Raw genomic sequence first — 21137 nt, forward strand, 5'->3', positions numbered from 1 at the left:
TCAACAGTGTCCTGGCTGGAAATATGTTTTAGAATTCTTTTCTTTTATAATGAATAGGAATCAACTAAGATAACTGAATTATGTCATCACTAACAAGAAAGTTCAATCTGCAATTGCAATAGCAAAAGAGGGTCTCCTGAATAGACCCCAGGCATCTGTGATCTAGGTTGATTAGGTTGTTGGGAACAGAACCACCACAGGAAATTGTTTCTCTTTCCTGTGGCTTCTGGTTTTTCATGTACAAACCTAAGACAGGCAGCAGATTGGAAGTGTATTGTGATCTTGGGCCACAGTGACTTGATATTTCTAGTACACATTTCTAATAACATACTCCCCCAACAAGTATTTATTGAGTTCTTGCTATCTGCTGGATGTTGTTCCAGGTACTGGAAACACATCATCAGAGCTAAAAAGCCCTAGTTTTGGGAACTTACATCCTGGTGGGGGTTAGAGGGAGCAGAAAATAAATAGTAAACAATTTCTGTAAGTTCATCTTCATGTGTTAAAAGTGATGAGGGGGTAGGGATAAAAAGAGAGGACAACATGTTAGAGAGATGAGTGTATAAATGAGGTCTTCAGGACCAGGATCAAGTAGGGGGTGATGAACCTCAATGAAGATGAAGTGTCTGGAGAAGGACATGAAGGAGGTCAAGTATCGTGGCTTAGTGATCCCAACTTTAAGGTGATCCAGGTGCCTGGCTCCGGGACCCACATGTTTCCCAGGTGTGGCGGGGGTGTTTTCTTTTGAAGACACTGGCTCTGCTGTTTCTCGGTGGGAAGTCAGGGGAACCCCTCTGGTCTGTGGAATCCTCCGTCGCCCTCTCATTCCACATCCCTTCTTTCTGAGTGCTGTGTTACACCTGATCTCACCCCTCACCTCTGCTCAGTGCCTGACTGTTACACAGGGTGAATGTTTTGAGTCAGCCTGGGAGAAATAATGTTTTTCCCACAGCAATTTAAAAACTGAGTGCTATGGATTTCTGTCTACAGTTTCTTGCCCCTTCTGGCATGGACAGGCTGAATGAGCCACTTTCTCTTCTTAAACCTGCATGCTCCGCCATCCTGCTAGACATTGTCTCTCTTTCTCACTTGATTCCTCTAAACTTACTGCCTCTGGGAAGCTACCAGAGAATGTAACGTCTTCATTCCTGAACCTCTTCTGTGGATGCTGCACCAAAGGTTCTCCCAAATAATTCCCATGGGACTGTTCAACCCCGTCCACTTCTGCTTTTGTCTCCTTTGTTCCCTGCTCACCTTTTCCAACTGCCATTCCTCTGTACCCGCTGTACCATGCCCATAAGTCAAGGATTTGCAAATTGGATTTTCTGAATTTCTTCTTACAAGTGCTCAGGTGGCATGGGCGAGTACCACAGTTAACACAGTAGGGCAGGGAAGGAATGGGATTGTGCTCTTCTTTGGTTGAGATTTTCTTAGATTATTAATTTTTTTTTCACCCAAGGATCAAACTTAGCACCATAGGCATGCTAGGCAGGTGCTCTACCCCCGAGCTACCCCCTCACCCCAGCTTCTTAAATCTTCACGTTGTGTTCACTACTGGGTCTCTCTGCAAAGATGTCCTGGAGGTATCTCTTGTGTGTCGTCCTGAACAGAAACATAACTCGTCTTCTGCTGGGCCCCCTTGCCGTTATTATGAAACTGTCAAGCCAGAAACTTCAGTATCTAGTATTACACCTACTTCCTCTGCGTGCTCATCCACATGTTATTCTAAAATGTCTCTCAGATCTGGCTCCGCTGTCCACCCTCATGGCCACTGCCTTGGAGCAAGCCCATAGTCGTCTCTTGGACGCGTATTGCAACTTCCTAAATGGATTTGTGTCTCTGTCTTTGCTCAGTTCCTCTATGATACAACTAGAGTTCCCTTTCGGGAGCACTGATCTCATCACTGCCTCGCTTGAAGTCTTCCCTTGATTGCCTGGAATCTGGGTTCCTTAGAACATTCAGCACCCCTTGGAGGTTCCCCAGCCGGTGTCTGTAGCACCTACTCCACATATGTGTGCGTGTCCTTGCACGTACACAATGCACACAACCTTTCTCACCCTGTACTTGGTGTCATTTTGCAACACCTTATGTTCTTTTTGATCCTGACCCACCATCTCTTTTTCCTCATACAGTACACTTCTCTTCTCCTTCTGGATTTGGCTTAGGTCCTTTGTTTATCAAGGCTTCTCTTTTTGCTTATTAATACCTATCCCATTGTATTTTAACTATTTATTTCCCATTCACCCCATTTTGGCTCTTATCTTAGTCATACTTGTTTTGTCCACAATATACAAGTAATTAGTCTCTACAACAAAGTCTTAGCCTCTACTCTTTCTATAAACTCCATGATCTAGGAAATTACAAAATAGATATGGCCCGATATTACTATTTACCCGTGCTGTGTAAGAGATATATTCCTGTGTACTTAGATGTACCAGCAACAGCAGATACAGAGATTTAGGAGGGTACTACACACTGCATTAGCTGGTGAGTAAGAGTTGGAATGCTAGAGTTCATACCTCTCCATGTTGAAAAGCTTATTATAGCAAAAATGCCCCCCAGCTCCCTTCCCATTTTCATTTGATATGACAAACCTGAACAGCCCCAGACAGTGGACCATGGAGTTTCTGTGATGCAAAGACACCAGAGAAGAAAGCCAGGCACGTGTTATCCCAAGTGACTTGCTGTTTGATTGCAAAGCAAAGGTGTCCATGACGGGAAGGCTAATTTTTAAGCAATATTCTTTTCTGCCTTCCTGAACTTAGTCTTGGATAAGATTCAGTGGCCATGTCTCACTCCATCCTGCCTCTCCAGTGTTTAGCACAGTAACTGTCATATCCTGAATAAGCTCTGAGTTAACAGTGAATGAATGAGTCAGCTCAACAAGGACTGTGGGCAGATTTCCAAGTGGATCATTTTGCCTGCTTGCCTGCCTTCTTCGTCTCTTCCAGTCGTTCTTGAAATCTGTCTGTGTTTCTATCATCAGCAGTCACTGCCTTCTGCTTCCTCCCCCCACTTCTGATCCCTTATGAATGGCTGAAAGAAGTTTCTCCCAGTGCTTTTTGTGTAACACCAGCTTTTAGCGACATGAATGGCAGAAGATCTTTGGGCAGAAGCATGGCTGGGGATATGGTTTGGACTGCAGCTGGTACCAGGCTAATTTTCCTGTCCCCTGCCTCCTGTCTTCAAAGGATTCCATTCAAAAATTCTTGACTTTTCTCCAAATATGAAAAATGCAATATCTGAATCTACTTGAAACCAGATAAGTTTTATTATATGTAATTGTTTTAACAAGTATTTGAGTCATCAACATTGTGATATCAAAATACAATGGTACCTCAATGCATGAACTTAATGTGCTTTACAATTTGGGAGAAGAGGGCCATGTTTGAGTTTGTGTGGGGAAAGTGCCTGTAGTAATGTTTGTTACATGATGTGGAGTTTGTAAACAGAAGCAAAATTTGGCGGAACATTTTTGTTTGAGAATCGAATTCTTTGCAAACAGAAGTGATTGCGAACCGAGGCATTATGGTTCGTAAACCAGTATGCAAGTGCTAGGAGTGATTGCCATAGTGTTCTCACTAGTGCCATAGTGAGTGCCATAGAGTTAGGATTTAGTAACAGGAAGGGTGGTGGTGGCCTTTCCAGAGCAGTGAATGCAGAGACTGCCTATTAAAAGTGAGATCTCTTTTTCCATTCACGTTAAAATTTTGAATTGTCCCATTATACTTTATGTGCAGACCTTTAAGAAGGGTAATACCTGTATATTCAGGCACCATGTGGATTACTGAGATTATAAAAATGAGGACATCATTAAAGGCTAACATTTTGTGTACTTTCAGATAATGGAATTCTTAATGTCTTGCATTTCAAGCAGGAAAAGAAAAGTTTGTACTTACCTCTGAAATCAGGGACACTTTTTTTTTTTTTAAATGTCTTTCCCATTCTTTTTAGGGCTAGTCTTCATGCATGCACGCATGAATGCAAGTGTGCATGCATGTATATAAAGCATGTTAAATTTAGAATTCCAACATGTGCTATTATAAATAACTTTCAAAGTTTTATTAACAAAGTAAGGATGCTTTCAACAGTGAATTGAAGAAAGTGACTGTACGGACACTGGTACACAGGGAAACTGTCCATTACCCTTCCTTTCTACTCCTGGCAGAAGTCCAGATGTACAACATGGGAGGATTTTAATGCTCTGGGACCTAGTCTGGCTTCTGAAATCTTTCCCTTGGAGATATGTGCAAAATTGCTAAGGGTGGTAATGCTTTCCAGATATGCTGGGCTCGTGGGAATGATCCACACATATGAATGATGAATCCATTTGGTCCTTGGGAGAGGCTAGGTTTTAATCACCACTTTCTTGTATCTCCTGGGCTGGTCGGTCAGCTCAGTGTAAGAGGCAGCTGAGAGTCAGGAAGCAACCTTGCTGTGAGTGCCCTTTAGGGTTAGCACTCAGATCAGCAACCTTGGCACCCAATGTATTGTCCAGATCAGTTCATTGAAAGGAAATAGGTCTCTTTTTGTAGAATGACCTTGAAGATTATTTGATTACATGGATGCACAATTAAAATTATATTGCATGTTTGTGTTTTTATATTTCTTCTTATTTCTGGAATTTTTAAGAGAGATACTAAAACTTTTCTTTTTGGTAATCAAGCCACCAGTCAATTTGCTTTAAAATAGTTTATATTTATCATTTTGGCTGAAGCAAAATTAATAAATAAGGGGTAGAATGATTAAAAAAATATTTAACCATCCCAGTTACTTGTAGAAATGATGTCAGGTTTTTATATTTTACATGTTTTGGAATTTTTCAGTGGAGTTTTGTAATGATCCTTCCAGAAAAGGAAGTTTACATTAAGTATATGAGAAAACTTAAAAAGAGTTGTATGTGTGTTTGTGTGCTAGTAAAATAATTTTGAACATGAAGAGCTGTAAGTGAAGGGGCATTTTTGTGATTTCTACAAGGAATTAGGGGCTCTTGGTGTGCTTTCAAGAATGAAGCTGTTTTCTTTTTGCCTACGTAATATAACCGACATGAACAAATATTAGTCATGTCTGCTTTTTGGCTTCTTAAACATTTCCAAAGACTAAAATTTTGTTGCTCTATAAGCCATCTGTATGTTGTCAGCACTGTTCTGCTGGACACAAGTGCTCTTGGGGTGGAGGAAGGGATCAGATAGATAAATGGTGTGTGTTGAATTATTTTGTAATTCAAGGTAGCAGCAAGTGGAAATGTAGATTCTAAGTTCGGTAATTGAATTTTGCATGAGTTTTTAGTAGCTTTTAGAATATATCATGGAATAGAAATATCCGGTGTGTGCATATGTGTATGTGTGCACATGCGTGTGTGTCCTGGGAATTGTGACTAACCTGTAACCTTGTGCCTCCATGGAAAGTCACTTTCCATGTCCTGGCCCACCTCGGTCTTTTTGAAGGAAGAGAGGTGCATTTTAGGGAAGGTCACATTCCAAACTGTGTTTCAATCACTTTTCCTGTTCCTCCACAGCCTCCGTAGACTCCAGTGCATTTGTGGGTTTGGGGGAGGAAGCTATAACATCCTTGAGATACAAATTATTTGCCATATAATTCACCTATTCCAAGTGTACAGCAGTTCAGCTTATTTGATGTATTCCTAGAGTTGTACAACCCTCACAGTGAAGTCCATATTTTGTCACCCTAAGAGGAAACCCCGTATCCTTCCCTTGTAACTTCCTAATTTCTCTGTTCCCCCACAGCAGTAGGTAACCCTTAGTTTGCTTTCTTTTGGTATAGATTTATCCATTTTAGATGTTAATTGTTTAGTATTTGTCCTTTTTAGACTGGCTTCTTCCACTTAGCGTGCTGTTGTTGTGCCATCCATGGTGTGACATGTGTCTGTCTTCGTGTTTCTGTACTGTTCTTCCTACACGTGAATGATGTTAGGTTCAGTTTAGCATGGCTGGTTAAGGAGGTGAGCAGTTGGTAGTTGTATGTTAAGTTGGTTAATCTTTGTTCCCTAAATTCTGAGTTGTTCAGCCTTGCATTCAAATAAGACATTGGTCTTGTTAAACAATTTTGTCTTTCTTACACATAAAAGGAAATAATTCTGTTTGCTACATTCTTGTGTCTGGAATTCAAATAGTTCTCAAGGGGAATCCACTTATTTATTTCTAATGAAGAAGCATTTTGTTTGGTTTTTTTCCCTTCCCTAATACTTAATGTATACAAATTGGCCATAGTAAATTGTTTTATTTTTGTAAAGAAAATGCTGTTTTGTACCCAAAGGCTTGAGTCCTTTTGATGCTTTTCGTATGGTTTCATAGTTACATCAAAAAAGCTGCAAAATGCTTCAATATTTTTATTAACCAGCTTTAACTAAAGCCGTCATTTTGTGAAGTCTCTGGAAAGATCCCCCACTCCCCCCCAGCAAGCTGCTGTAGCTTTTTAAATAATGTGTTAGGAAGATTGATGGGTGCCACCAAAACGAATTTAAATTATTTTATTTATCTAAAATTAAAGTGCATATTGAGATATAAAGTCTATTTCAGTCCTGATAGTCCATGATCCTTGCTTTTTTCCCTGTTTTTCCCTAGTGCAGCCTTTAGCAATCCAATCACGGCGCATTCCTAATATAATCTGTGGCATGACAGTTGTAAAACTTTCTTGAAAAAATGTTGTGTGTATCAAATAATAACAACACAAGATACCATAAGCCTTTTTTCCAATGAAAAGCATTGGGGGATTCTTATGGAGAGATTTCTTTTAGCTAAAGTATTGCAGCCTCTCAGATTAGGTAACGATTTCAACCAAATCAGTTTTAATTAAATTAAATGGTAATACAGTCTTGAATCACTGTTCTCTTTTTCCCTCCTTTTAGAAACATCAGTAAACAGATAGTAATAGATTTACAAAATAAAGAAAAAAATTGAAACCTGAGATTTTTAAAAAATTGTTTACTTCTCTATGTCTCATCTTAATGCCAAAATACAAAGCTTTCTCGGTCTGTTTCTTCACCAGATCCTACAAGTTTCAAATGATTGTTTTCTGTTAAATGTATTCAGTCACTCAATCCCCATTTAGGAGCCAACGGGGTGGCAGTGTGAGAAGATTAGAAAATACCAAACATCCCCATTTGGACATCCTGAGAAGGCTCCTGTGTTATTTCTTCCCTTTTAAAAGGGATTGTGGGATCATGGGATCAAATGATGGCCTGGGGGAAGGGTCCAGAAACACAGAGGTGTAGCCCAGGTGTGAATCAGGAGAGCCAGCATCTCATCTGCAGCTGGCGCCCCTTGAGCAATGAAGCACAGGCCCGGCATGCAGGGCCACTGCATTGCATATTTATATGTGGAAGGCATACTCCCTCGGGCCTTATTTACTTTTCTGGAAAACCATAAACTCTGTGTGTGTATGTGTGTGCGCGTGTTGTATTTATACTCAGGTGTTCTTATATACTTGAGTATTTTTCAATGGACTAGAACTCTTAGCTTGTGGCATGAGCAACTTGAGTGGTACTTTGCAGTCAACTTTCCATTGGTTGGAAGGTTTTGTGGTTTTTGACAAACAGTAGACATAGGACGCGTGAGGTGTGATTGAAAAGCATTGTGACTGTTTAAATTTTAGAAACAGAGTACGGTAAAGGATACATGACCATCAGATGCTCCTCAGAATCTCCCCCCTCACTTCAAGCACACTTATCCCATGGGTCTGCCACTTTCCGAAGCAGTTCTGCAAGGCCTCTTTCCTGAGTGTCCTTAACCGTGCTGTCCTGGCTGCCTCAATGTCCTGACCTGATTCAATGACTGTGAGAAAGAGCCAGAAGTCCCACCAGTCAGAAGTCCAGCCAGAAGTCCAGTGTATATGGTGGACAAAACCACACGGCGATGTTTTATGAACCTGCCTTTCTGTTGCATGACACTCAGCAATGACATTAATGGAACTTTTTTATCCTTCCTCATATAGCCACTCACTAAAGAGGACTTCCAGAACTGCAGAAGGAGGCAGGAATGATGGGATAGAAGTACATGCAGAGCAAGGGAGAGAGCATTTTAAGGGAGATTCATAACAGTGGGTCTTTTACTGTGATCATTTTTAAATAAACAATCACTCTGTATTTCCGTGACACCTCACCTAGGCACAGGGAAACTGAAAGGAAGCTCTGGGATTTTGTGTTTCCTGCTCACTCCTTTGAGGTGTACTTCCTGGGGGAATTTGCCTTCAGATTTGGGGAGCAGGTAGATGGCAGAGGTGAGAGGCTACCGTGGCAGCCCGTGATTATGGGTTAGTGAAAGTTAGCCCAGGCAGGATTCAGATACAGATGAGCCACACACTGGCTCATCTGGAGGAAGGAGGTCACTCAAGACTGGAAGCTGCTTACCTATTCAGGATATTTAGTGCATTCTGAGTGGGAAGCCAGAGTCTGGCCAAGGGAGAGCAGGGCTGAGAGGAGGAAAGAAAGCCGAAGTGCACTGCCAGGCCGTGCGAGCTGCCTGAATAGCAGCTTTATTTACAGCGCCCTTGCGGGCAGCACGGAAGGACCTCGTGCGTGCGTCTCATCTGAAGGTTAGGAAAGCCGCCTGCTCTGAGCTCATGGTGAAATAACGCGGCAGGAAGAAAAGACCCTGATTAGCTCAGTGAAGTCCATTGTGGGCTTTCATTCTGCAGCTCAAGAAAGGAGGGCGCCACTCTCTTCTCCTGGTGTCTTTCTTCCTGCCCCTCTCCAAGCTGCCAAGGTTGACAAGCAGGGGCCCCTTCCCAAAGAGAATCCCTTAACATAAAGAGTTATCTCCCTCCTCCTCCGCTGCCAAGCCAACTGGAGCTTTCTCCTGCCTTCCACAGTGTGCCCTGAGCCTGGGGCGAGGTGGAAGAGGTGCCAGAGCGGAGCCTTGGCTCCTTTTGCTGCAGACACAGTTGGAAAAGAACTTGGTTTGCTTTATAGCTGTCAGTTTCCGGAGGCAAATGCTTGAAGCCTCAGGAAGCATCATAGGTGACTCAGACTTTGCAGGAGAACCGCTGGCCCCCCAGCACCCCGCTCCTGTTTATTCAGACAGGGAGACTTCTGAGTGGCCACGCAAGTTGCTGTACATTGTAATTTACACCATCTATCTTTTTCTGGCTCTCAGGGCCTCTGGCAAATTGCATGTCTTTGTGTTGGATTAGTTTGGAATTTAATCATGCAGTATTTTCCTTCCGATTCAATTATTTATGTATTTGATTAACGTTTTCACTGTTAGAAAGTCAAATTTTAGTGAGACCACAAATAAACTCATGGCTGTGGAGTTGTGAGCCAACTTCCCATAGGATCAATCTGTCTGCTGGATCTAAAGAATTCACAGTGTATTGTTTTGATCAGCCACCTTGGATTTAGGTGAGAAAAGTGTGACTGTGTATATGTTTTCCACCCAATCCTGAAAACCATGCAGATGGTGGGGTGTCTTGACCTCGCCCCTCCTCCTTTAACTCAGGTTCCTGATATTTATTCCTTTCTAATGCTATATTGTTTTCTCTAGTGATATTTCTCTTTCTAATTTCAGTTTCTCAGGTTTGGGGGCTAACCTGACAAATATTAGAGCAAGAAGAAAACTCTAAAATCAGTTCGTCTAGAGATGAGCTACATCTAGCCCTCTGCTTGTTTGTGTAGAGCCTATGAGCTTATTTAGCCACGAGCTGAGAGTAGTTTTCATGCTTTTAAGCTGTTTTTTAAAAACTTTTAAGGAATATTTCATGACATGAAAGTTTTCCACATCCCTAAATGAACAGCTATCCTTGTTGATTTACATACTGCAGCTGTGTACAGAGAGCTTTGGACCACAGAATCTAAATATTTACTGTATGGTCTCATACAAAAAATGTTAGCCCTACAGAGCCCTCTCAAGGTCTCATCCAGAAGCAGTGCAGTTTTTTAAAAGGAAATTAGAACATGTAGATATGTGACATATCCAATTTTTCAGGATCTTCATTTTCACCTAAAATGTAGCTCTTGGAAACACAAGTGTAAAACACTTTTGAACCACCGAAATAGTCAGAAAGCTGGGGCAAGAAAAAGCAAAATGGTCCTTGTCTCACCCCTCCATGATCATAGTTTCCCTTACCAAAGGGTAACTGCTGATCTCAGTGCAAGTTTGAATTCAAGAGAAGTTTTAGCAGATGGTAAAAGCATATTGGATCAGACTCAGGTCTACCCTAACAGGACAAAAAGGAAAATTCCCAAGATGGTGGCCTTGCAAGTTGCTGTGACCATCCGGGGCCCTCCCCGCATGGAGAGGATTCCCCTCCATCAGATTCCCACACGTGGTAGACAAAGCTCAGTGAGGTATAAATGGGAAGTGTTTTGGATCTCTGCCCAGCTGTCTTCAGGAGCAGCTGCCTGCTTTCCCTTTCTGACACACACATACACACACACACACACACACACACACACACACCACTGCTGCCAGATTCCAGACCTCCTGCCAACGAAAGTTCAGTTTAGGCCTCTGATGTCCTGTGTAGCCCATAGCCTGCCCCTCCCTAACGCCTTTTCTCTGACACTGCCCTGCTGGAGGCAGGGTCCCAGTTGGACCTGGACACCCCTCCTTGCCCTAGAGGCCAGCTCCCCCACTGGGCTGGCCCTCACAGGAAGGCAAGGCCAGGGTCATTTACCTCGCTGGCCACTGCTGACACTTCCACATCCGCTGCTCATCCACTTCCTCTAAGAAGTACCTTGATGTCCTCTTGCTTGGGAACAGGCATTCCAGGGTGAGCTTTCTCAAGAGATGTAGACAGTGTGATCAAAAAACATAGTGAGTGTTTAAATTTTTTAAAATATGTATTACTGCAAAAGACACATTGCCACGAAGCTCCCCTCTCAGCACTCCCCAGGCTTTAAAAAATATCCTGTGGATCTTCCTGTTTTCTGAAGCAGCTTTGGGAATCCTCTTTCATGTGTATTTTCAGTTGTGCTGTTGTGGCTGCTTTGATGTCCTGAATAAGATTCAAAACGTTACCCTTTCACCACATGAGGAACCAGAAGATCCAGTGAATGAGGTTGCTTAGAACACAGCTTTGTGTTTCTACAAACCTGCCTTGCCTTGAGTGGCTCTGGGCAGGCCAGTCACTGCACTTTGGATCCTTGTAAAGACACTCAGGAAAGTGACTTTCAGAACTGCTTCAGAAAGGGCCAAAAAAGATGGGATCACTGTGTTCAAAGTGACAGAAGTTATTGAGTGAAATTCATAACAGTTTGTCTCTTACTGTACTAAGTATTTATATAAATAGTCACCATGTATTCTGATGGCATCTGTGATTCTGCATAGCAGAATCACCCTGCACACTGCACTTGAGGTAAGCCCTGGCAAGCTGGCCCAAACTTGGCCACCCCAGCAGCAGTGTCCACTTGACTCCTGGGAAGGGGGTGTCTTCTCACCATGTGCCAAGCAGTGGCAGAGCCTGAGACCGTCTTTGGCCAGTTCACTCCTGCCATGTATGGAACTCACACTCGTCCTCAGCATACCCACCGTCCATCTGCAAATGTGTCCCTTTGTCTCCACACCCACCTCGCCTGACACCTACTGGGTCTTCAGTCAGCTTCCTGGTGGGATCCTAGAGCAAGTTCATCTAAGAAGCCACCCTGAGTCCGGAGGCTCTGCCCTGACTTAGGAGCCCTGGCCAGGGCTTCTTTGCACAACCCATTATTTCCTTTCCCCGATGATCATCACAACTGTAATTTTGCAGAAATTTAAGTCATTACCTATTCTCCCCCAGTGGACTGTAATTTCCTCAGGGCAAGAATTATGTCCGCCTTCCTCCTCAGCAACGTCCTGGTGAGAGTACAGCTCAGCACATGCTCAGAAATGCATTGGAGAAAAATGTTGTAATTAAGTGCATTTTCGTCCTGTCTAGCAAGACCAGGTTCCCATTTGAGCATCTTTAGAATATTTTTGCAATTCTTGAGTGTTTATTTTTTCAAAGTAATGAAATGCCATGTGTTAGATTCTTATTGTTTAAATACCAGATGAAATGAAGTTGCAAGAGGACAGAAGTGTCCAGTGTAGTTTCTATTGCCCAGTAAAAATTTAGTTTGCTGCGTGGGTCAAATCAGTTCAATAAATATTTACTTTAATGAGTATCTGCAAAGAAGCAGAACACTGTTGCTAAGAGTAGGAAAAGAAAGACATCTAGGACAAAAGGCTTCTAGAAACTGGCCCAGGTCAGATTGTGGATCTGTTTCCCAGTCTTGAGTTTTTAAAATATTCCCTTCTCCTTCGTTCTCACCTCTTATCCACCTCCTTCCTGTGTGCCTGCATTGCTGCCTGCCCACTTGCCTTTCTTCTCTTTATTCTGTAATAATTCAGAGACCCAATTTATTTACTTCCAGTAAAACCAACTCAAGGACAATTTTTAGGGAGTGGTTCTGTGCCATGATTCGCTTTTCTCCCTGCAGAAGAGAATTCATAGAAACCCTCCCACTGTGTACAGTACACACTTAGGGCTATGGGGGGCATCTGAGACCCCTCTGTGCACCAGCTAGCTACAAAGCTGGGCTAGGAGCACAAAATCAGAGATCACATGCTGTTTCTTTGCATATGCGTGTGTACCACCATGGCTTTTAAGAAGCACTGATTCATGGAGTGTGTTGAATTTGATAAGAACCCACCTCTCCTGGCTTCAGGGTTTTGGTACAGTTGTGGACCTGAGTGCTTCTGTTGGTGGTCCTGTGATGTACAGCTTCCGGCAGGATGACAGTGGTCTCTCTGTGTGCTGTGAGTTGCCAACCACTGTCTTCTGTTCACCCAGCCTTCTGAGAACCATTCAAGGACAGGAAAGAGATTATCATTTGTTTTCTCTGCTCCCATCCAGTTTTAAGCACGGAAAACTTATTACTGTGTAAAACTTCTTTTCCTGAAGCTGTCGGCCACCTAGTGGAGAAAGTGGGAAAGGTCTGCTCTGCTGGTAGCATTTTACCCTCACGTCCCAGAGACCTCTTCCCTCAGGAACCAGAGTCTTAGCTGGCAGGCAATTTGATATTATATCACTGCCACAGAATGCAGAGGATGAAAGGCAGCGTTCAGTGGCTGCACAGGTTTTTCAGCTGATGTGTTTCTCTGTGTGTTTGAGAAAGTTGTCCCAACTGCTTTAAATTAAGGTGAATGTAATGCAAGATTACCAGAGAATCGCAAGAGTATGCAAATCTCCCCTGGTAGTCAAGAACTGGACATTTATTTAAATAGTGTGCTCGGCTTGCCCAGACTGACCTACCTATGATCCGGAGGAACACCGCCCTCTTCCTCCACATTATGTGCAAGTCTCCTGTCTCCCATTAGGAAGACACTCACCCTGTTCAGCCAGGGCACAGTGTGGTTCTGAAGCCTTGAATGGATGAAGAATTTGAGAATGCTCCCCTGCATTCTAAAACCTGATGTTAAAACCCAGGATGTTAAACCTGGGAATGACTTTAGAAACTAGGGAGCCCATTCCTTGTTTTTCTTTTGTTTTTGTTGGTTTGTTGTTTTCGTTTGTTAGAACTGGGGATTGAATCTAGGGCTTTCCCATTATGCTATAGCCTGTTTTTTAAATTTTATTTTTTAATTTTGAGACAAGGTCTCTTCAGGTCTCTAAGTTGTCCAGGCTGGGGTCGAACTTCAGCCTCCCAGAGTCCTGGGGTTGCAGAGATGCATTTACAAGCCTAGCTTCATTCTTTTATTCTGTGCATGAAAAGAGCAAAATCCCTGAGAGTTTAGATCACTTGTTGAGTGGATCACTTGCTGACTCCAGCATACTTCTCCTTCCTTAGTAGCTAGGTCTTCTGTCTGAGATTCTTAACAAGAGAAAATCACACCAAGCCTGAACTACAGATTCATTTGAAAAGTGGTTTCAGGTACCTTATTACTTGTTACAGATTTGTGTGTGCATACATGTGCACCATGGGTGTTAGAGCTACGGAACACTTTTACCATCTTTCAGCTTTGAACTTCCCCAAACCCCCTTGATAGATGAAAATTATTAGGGGCCCAGGGAAGTCAAAAATGGTTCACCCTGCCCTGTTTCACACTTTTCTGGTTGCCTAATTCAGAAATGCACTCAGCTCTTCAGGTGCCCATGCTAGTACTTTTTTTGATACATCAGGCTTCCTCTCCATAGTGTCGTTCCTCAGCCTGGGAAGCATGCAAACTCAGCAAGAACAAATTTTTGGAAATTGGTACTTTGGTCCAGTTATTTATGTACTCGTTAGGATTTAAAATTAGGCCATGTAGTTTAGTTCCTTTCATTGCCTATGAAATGAATAACACATTTCCATCTTTCTCTTTCTTTTTCCCACTCCAGCATATCAATAACGACCATATCCACGGTGAGAAGAAGGAGTTTGTGTGCCGATGGCTCGATTGCTCCAGGGAGCAGAAACCCTTCAAAGCTCAGTACATGTTGGTGGTGCATATGAGGAGACATACTGGTGAGAAGCCTCACAAATGCACTGTGAGTACCCATGTGCTTGCTGGCCCCGGGGTCCCCAGGCACCCATAGGTGTCAGACTTTACCTGAGGGTCTTTCCTTGTACACTTCAGGGAGATGAGTGCTGAGGACTCCAGTTTAAGGGGAAATGTGGCTGGATGGTGGTGCCAGAAAGATGAAGCGCTGTCTAGTGGTAGATGCACATGTTTTTGAGTTTAACTAGTTACACAGGAAAACTCTGCAGTGGTGAGTGGGCGACAGGTGACTGGCACCGGGGGACTGCTCAAGGCCCATCAGCCTTGCCCCAGCCCAGCAGCTTGTTGTAGAAGAGGATCCAGAAGACAAGGGAATGTTCCAGCCTCCTGCTTCTGTTTAAGTTGACTTTTTAGAAACCTAGCTTTGCACTGGTTGAGTACCCCAAATTTTAAAAAAAAAAAAAATCTAGCCAAGCATGACGGTAAAGGCTTATAGATCCTGGCACTCTGGAAAAATGAAGAAAGAAGATCAAAAGTTTGAGCTTAATCTAAACAACTTAATGAATCAAGAAAAAAAAAAAAAGATTATATAGACTGGGGAAGTGGGGATACAGATCAGTCCAAAGATCTGTTCCAACCTCTTGCTTCTGAGTTCAATTCCTAATACTTAAAAAAAGGAAGCTACAAAAGTTGAGATTTTTGCTGACTTGATTCTACAAATGGAAAATCCCACACCATGGGTACCATGTGACAGGTTATAGTCAAAATGCAGGCACTGTAAAAATATTATATGAAATTACCCACAAGCTATGTTTATATAAGGTATTTAGGAGACATAAAGGCATTTCATGATTAGATTTGGGTTCGGCCCCTGGAATATCTCATTATGTGTGTGCAAAATATTCCAGAATTTGAAAAAAAAATCAAGATGCTTCTGATCCCACGTCTTAATCGAAGAAACGCAACCTGCATCTACTCAGGACGCTTTCTGGCTGGCCTGCCAAGGAGGCCAGGGCTGCCAGAGGCCGAGCCTCCTCCCACCCAGGTGTCTGCAAGGCACACTGGGCACTGCTTGCCCTGGTACTTTACATCTTAAAGGCCCTTCACAAACGTGATCAAATCCCCTGTCTTTGTATGGACACAAAGCCATATTAATGAACTTTGTGCTGAATCTGAAATCAGTGGGAATTTGAGGCGATCACTGAGTGGATAATGAAACCCATTGTCCACATTGAGCGACCTATTTAAAAAAAAAAAAAAAAAAAAAAAAAAAAACTTCAGGACTTACTGGCACTGAAAAATGCTTTATCTTGAACGGCCTCGAGCTACGTCTGAATCCCAATAAATGCAGAGTTTAGCGGAGTTTTTGTTCAGTGGTTTTCAAAAGCTTGCTGACCCTTTCGACGTGAGGGTTTTATCCCCTTGGACAGCGGGTTAGGCGTAAGTGGCGGCAGGGGCTATTGTGTGGAGTAATCCAGATTTACCTGTTGTCCGCAGTTTGAAGGTTGCACAAAAGCCTACTCGAGACTAGAAAACTTGAAAACACACTTGAGATCTCACACTGGAGAGAAACCATATGTCTGTGAGCATGAAGGTTGCAACAAGGCCTTCTCCAACGCCTCTGATCGCGCCAAGCACCAAAACAGAACACATTCCAACGAGGTAAGCATTCTCTCCGGGCCCAGAGACCCTCCCGGCCAATGTTCCTGGACAGGCAGGCATGTTCTACTTTATTATTCTCTTGGGCCCCTTCCCAGAACGAGTAGGCTTTGACCCTGCAGGCAAAACGCTTGAGTCTCAGAAGACGGGCTGAGAATTAGGTATCTTTTGAAGAGTAATTCAGATGAGAAGGGAATTTCCCAAAACTCCCTGTGAATTTGGTTTGATGTTATTGGGAAGCGCCACCTACCGGTCAGAAGAGAAGAGTGCTGATTTGGAATCCCATCCCCTTGCACTGCCCAGAATAGGATAAATCCAAACTCACAAGGAGTGGAGGGCCACAGCACATTGGCAGATGGCAGGCAGCTCACTGCAAAAACAGCCTCTTGTATTTGTCTTGTGTCAGGTTGCATCTTCAAATGTATTATACCAAGGAAATTTTTTCAGAGCAATCAACTGTGGGTTAAAAACCACTTTCCATTCACTCTAAATCTCAGAGAATCTTGATATTCAGAAACCAACTTTATTACTGGAGGCGATCTGTGGAGGAAAGCTGCATGGTAGTGAGTGTTTGCTGTAGTGTTGCTTTGATGTTGAAGTAGTTACCCTTCGCAAGTTGCACGATGTGTAAGAATGAAAATAATTCCTAGTTCGGGGCTGGGGATTTAGCTCAGCGGCATAAGCACCTGCCTTGCAAGCAGGCAGTCGTGAGTTCGATCCCTGGTACCGATAAAAAACGAAAAAGACAAAAAAAAAAAAAAAAAAAAGAAAAAAAGAAAAGAAAAGAAAAGAATTCGTAGTTCATTTTTCCTACATTTATTTTGCTTCCAGATCCCCAGCTTCTTGCATATCTGGCTCCAGAGCTGGCTTGTCAGGAAAGCTTTCCCTTGAGGAATCAAGAAAGTAACACTAACGATTCTTATGTTTGGGCTAGGAATTGGGTGGCTGAAGAGAGTTTGTTAATGCCACGTGTAGTTCAGCTCTGCAAATTTGGTCCTCTGCTTGAAATGTGCAGGAGGAGGAACAATTTGCACACATAAAACTTTGAGAGGCCCTCATGATCTCACCAGATGCCAGCCAAACCCATGGAGCTAGAGATAGAGCTGGGGGAAAGGGAATCTAGTGAAAACAAAGCAAACCATAGCACTCAGGGCCCTTTGGCTGTAAGATAGGAAATTTGATCTTCACTCAGATAAAGCAAAGCTATCTCTTCCAGGATACACCACACTCACCACAAAGCACGTCCACAGCAAACTCAAACAAGCAAGTCTAGGTATACCAGCTCTTTTTGAACAGCTCCTGGCTAGGAGGAAAAAGTCATTTGAAATGTATCGTATTGACCAGCTGTTTGAAGGCATTTCAAGAGAAGATGACACATTCTACTTTTTTGCAGAAAAAGAGCTTATCCTGTGTGCAATAGCAGTAAATCATCCTCTGCACTGGTTTTGTACAAGTTTTAGGGAATCTAGAATAGGGGATTCCGTAGAGACAAAAGGTAGACAAGTTTTTGCCAGCAGTTGGGGTGAGAAAAAATAGGTGTAACTGTTAATGGATACAAGGTTTCATTCGGGGGTGATAAAACTGTTCTGGACTTGGATAGTGGTGATGATTGCATAACATTAAGACTGCACCAAGAGCTGCTGAATTGTGCAATTCAGTAGACTTATTTTGCTTTGTGAATTGCAACTCAATTTCAGATTTTTAAGAGACTCAATTAGCTTTACTCACAAAATAATTACTATCCTTAACTCTATTTTATATATTTAAGTAACTAAAAGGGAATATTTATTCTTCCAGACTAGAAGCCAGCCTTCTCTCTTGTTGTGGAGAAGTTCAAATAATGGATAAGTTGGGATTGGCAGTGCTCACACATAAGGATACTGAGCTTTGTATCTTTTTGTGGATTTAAAATACACACGTGTCTGTTTGCTTGAATTAAGTATATGACAGTTGAGCTTGTGATCTCCTGTGAGGTAAAAAATCACTGTTACATGAAGACTGGATGTTTTATGAGTTCAAAAGACACCTTGATCAATACCATTTTTCACCAAGATTGAGGAATTTACTTAAATTTTAAACCTTGATCATAAACACATCATCAAAATTTTACTCACAAGTATATAAATCATTTTTCTCTGATGTACACACAAGGTTTTGGCTTTGCATATGAAATGATGGACAGTTTCAGATGTACAAAAGTTAAGTTTGTCCAGCAGTTCCAGAGTCATGTCCCACAGCATCCTAGAGAAAACAAGAGACTGGCTTTGACATACCTGCTATTTCATTTGGGTCGTTATTTATTCTTTAGACAACTGTTGACAGCTAGCTATGTGCCAGCTCTTTGTGATCCTGGCTGTAGCCAAGTACATAATGGCATAAACCAGAAAGGGAATCATTCCCTTGGAGGAAGTCCTTCTGTCACTTCTCTGTCCCCTAGCCTGTCTTGTCCCTCTAGGCCCACTGGATAGCAGTAGCCAGTGACAAGACTCCCCACGTCAGAAGCCAGTGCTGTGGACTGCTATGCTGGCATGTGTGACATGGTGCTCTGCTGGTCCTTTGCTTGGGACAGTTCTTATTAGCATCATTTACACTTGTTTTTATCCCTCAGAATCTTATTCTCCTCTCAATGCCCAACTAAAATTCCTCCTCCTAATTAAAGCTTATTTTTTTGGAGCACTTCTGATGTGTCACACATCCTTTCTGGATGTGACCTTACTTGACACTCAGCATAACCCCAGATGCTGAGCATTTGGTATCTGAGTATCCCAGACACCAAAATAAAATAACTGACCCCTCCCAGGACCATCCCAAGCGAAAGCTGATTTCTTCTCTGCCCCCATGCTCAAAAGTCACACTTTGTATTGCAGATGATTACATGGTATTGTATTTTTCCTCTCAGAAGTAAGATTTTATGTATAAAATATAAGGATTACTTTAAAGATTTTATACACCTTCAGATTAAATCCTGCCATATACCACTTGGTGCTCACAAGCTCTTGTATGGATCGGGAATCACTAAATGTTTACTGAAAAAAAATTTATTTGGAAAAATTCTACAGAGTCAAAAGACTTAACAACTGCTTTTACACAGGACTTATAATTGCAGTGAGTCAGAAAGGTAACTATCATGTCAAAAAGTTGAGTACCCAGGGCACTCAGAAAATCTGACATTTATCCTGGCCTATAATTACATTTAGCTGTAATCACAGGTCCAACAGAATTTGAAAGCTAAGGTATGTAGCAAAAATAATGTGTTTTGCTGTGAAGTAAAGAGTTCCCAAATATACCTGTATTCCTGCAGATTTGTGTAGGAGTGTAATGTGTATGTTCACATGCAAAGGCACAGGGGTACGGGTGTACCTGTCTGAGTGTGCTACTGGACTTGAACGTAATGGTGCTAGCCAATTGTGTACCTAATACACACCAACTGTGTCCTCCACCCTAGGCTCATCTATGCTGTTCACACACATATATTTATAAGAAGAGCCCTTCAGAACACCCTGCAGGTCTACCTCAAGCTCTTTTTGCCCTCCCTGTCCTGACCAACTGCCCCATTCTGCTTCTTGATGGAAGGACTCTCACAGCAATGCCCCGAGCACACATAGGTCAGCGTCAGAACTTCATAAAGGAATGACACTAAATATCCAGTGCCATTCTTTGTCTGTAATGTGTAGAATTTGACGTGCTCATTTCATTACACACACACCGTCACAAATCACACAAGCTTCTGAGTAGACCTAATTCAATTTAATGGAGTCAGTTCTGCCCAAAGGAACGTCATATTTGGAGGTGAAGTCTGTCAGGATAATTTTCAGAATCTTTGCTTCCCTGCATTAGGACATTTCAACATTTTAGGTTCCACTCAGTCTGTTCTGGGGCTTTTACTGAAAAGCATCTTTTAGACATGCATTCCATAAGGCAGGATGTGTTTTAAAATATGCTAGAGACATTATACAAGTCTTACTTTATTGCTTACCAAAGAGCTCATCTTCTGATATACATAGATACAAATGCATAGATCTCTTATTTCTGTAAGAAATATTTTCAAGATCCTTGCAGAACCAAACTCTAAGAATACACCAGTCCTTTAGTATTTATTTATACATAGTCTACACACACCCTTCTGTAAATTTTAGGTCATCTGTAATTACTTATAATATCTAGTGCCATACCAATGCTATGACATTGTTGCCCTACTGATTGTTTAGGGACTAATGACAGGACAGTCTACCTACAGAACTCAGTACAGTTGTGCAGTTGGTATAATAACTATTGGAAAAAGAGGGCCAGCTATCTGTGATCCTGGCTGAGACAGAGCACTCATGAGTATATTATTTTGGAAGACAAGTGAACAAGACCACAGTTTCAATGTTGGTATGAACAGAAGCCAATAGTTCTGTGATTTGAGTAAACACTTCGCTCTTCACTGATGCTTATAGAAAATAAAATCAGCCTGAAATAATTTATAGATCTAGGAACTCAGAGAGCACAGATCAAAAACCCTGGTTCCCAGTATACCCCCTGCATCCCTGAGCAGTGTACACTGTGCACTCATAGATACTGTGGGTTATTTTGAGCCCTGAACACCCCCACACATGTAATGCTACCTGGAAGAACATATTTTAGTGACATCTCTCTCACATGGCAGAGGCATAAGCAATTTTTCTATTATGTCTATGTGCAAATAGCACATTTGCAGAGTGCAGAGTGACATTAGATCCCAGAACCAAGATATCCCTATGAAATGTCTTTGCACATCCTCTCCTTAAAGGAAGGTGTACAGCATTCTATTTGGATAATGAGAGTCTCTTAAGTCTTTGTCCATCATCATCATCCTCCTGATACCTCACATGTCTGTGGAACACCTAACATGCATCACACTGTGGTGCTTCTTTCCACTCAGAGCACAAATGCTCCCAAGAACATTGAGGCAATTTACACCTTCTTAGCTCCCCGGAGCACTCTCTAAAATAATCATCTATTAAACTAGATTCTGTGGACCCTGAACAACATCTAAATGGAACTTATTAAGCTGTTAGTTCCTAGAGGCATTTGAATACTTCCAAGCTTTGTAAAAGTGTTTTT

The 21137-nt window shown here is 42.3% G+C and overlaps 1 protein-coding gene across 3 annotated transcripts in view; it reads left to right on the forward strand.

The window, feature by feature from the left end:
- Gli3 (GLI family zinc finger 3) overlaps window positions 1-21137 on the forward strand; it is a 264642-nt gene that overhangs the window by 232384 nt on the left and 11121 nt on the right. For all 3 annotated transcript variants that reach the window (XM_023565209.2, XM_003470095.5, XM_023565210.2), the window contains 2 exons: window positions 14293-14442; window positions 15891-16055. In XM_023565209.2, the coding sequence (XP_023420977.1) occupies window positions 14293-14442; window positions 15891-16055 (315 nt within the window). The remainder of the gene's footprint in view (window positions 1-14292; window positions 14443-15890; window positions 16056-21137) is intronic.

The sequence above is a fragment of the Cavia porcellus genome, unplaced genomic scaffold, assembly GCF_034190915.1.
Source record: "Cavia porcellus strain 051 isolate PalLab524CR breed Dunkin Hartley unplaced genomic scaffold, mCavPor4.1 scaffold_23, whole genome shotgun sequence".
In the NCBI taxonomy this organism is placed as follows: Eukaryota; Metazoa; Chordata; class Mammalia; order Rodentia; family Caviidae; genus Cavia; species Cavia porcellus.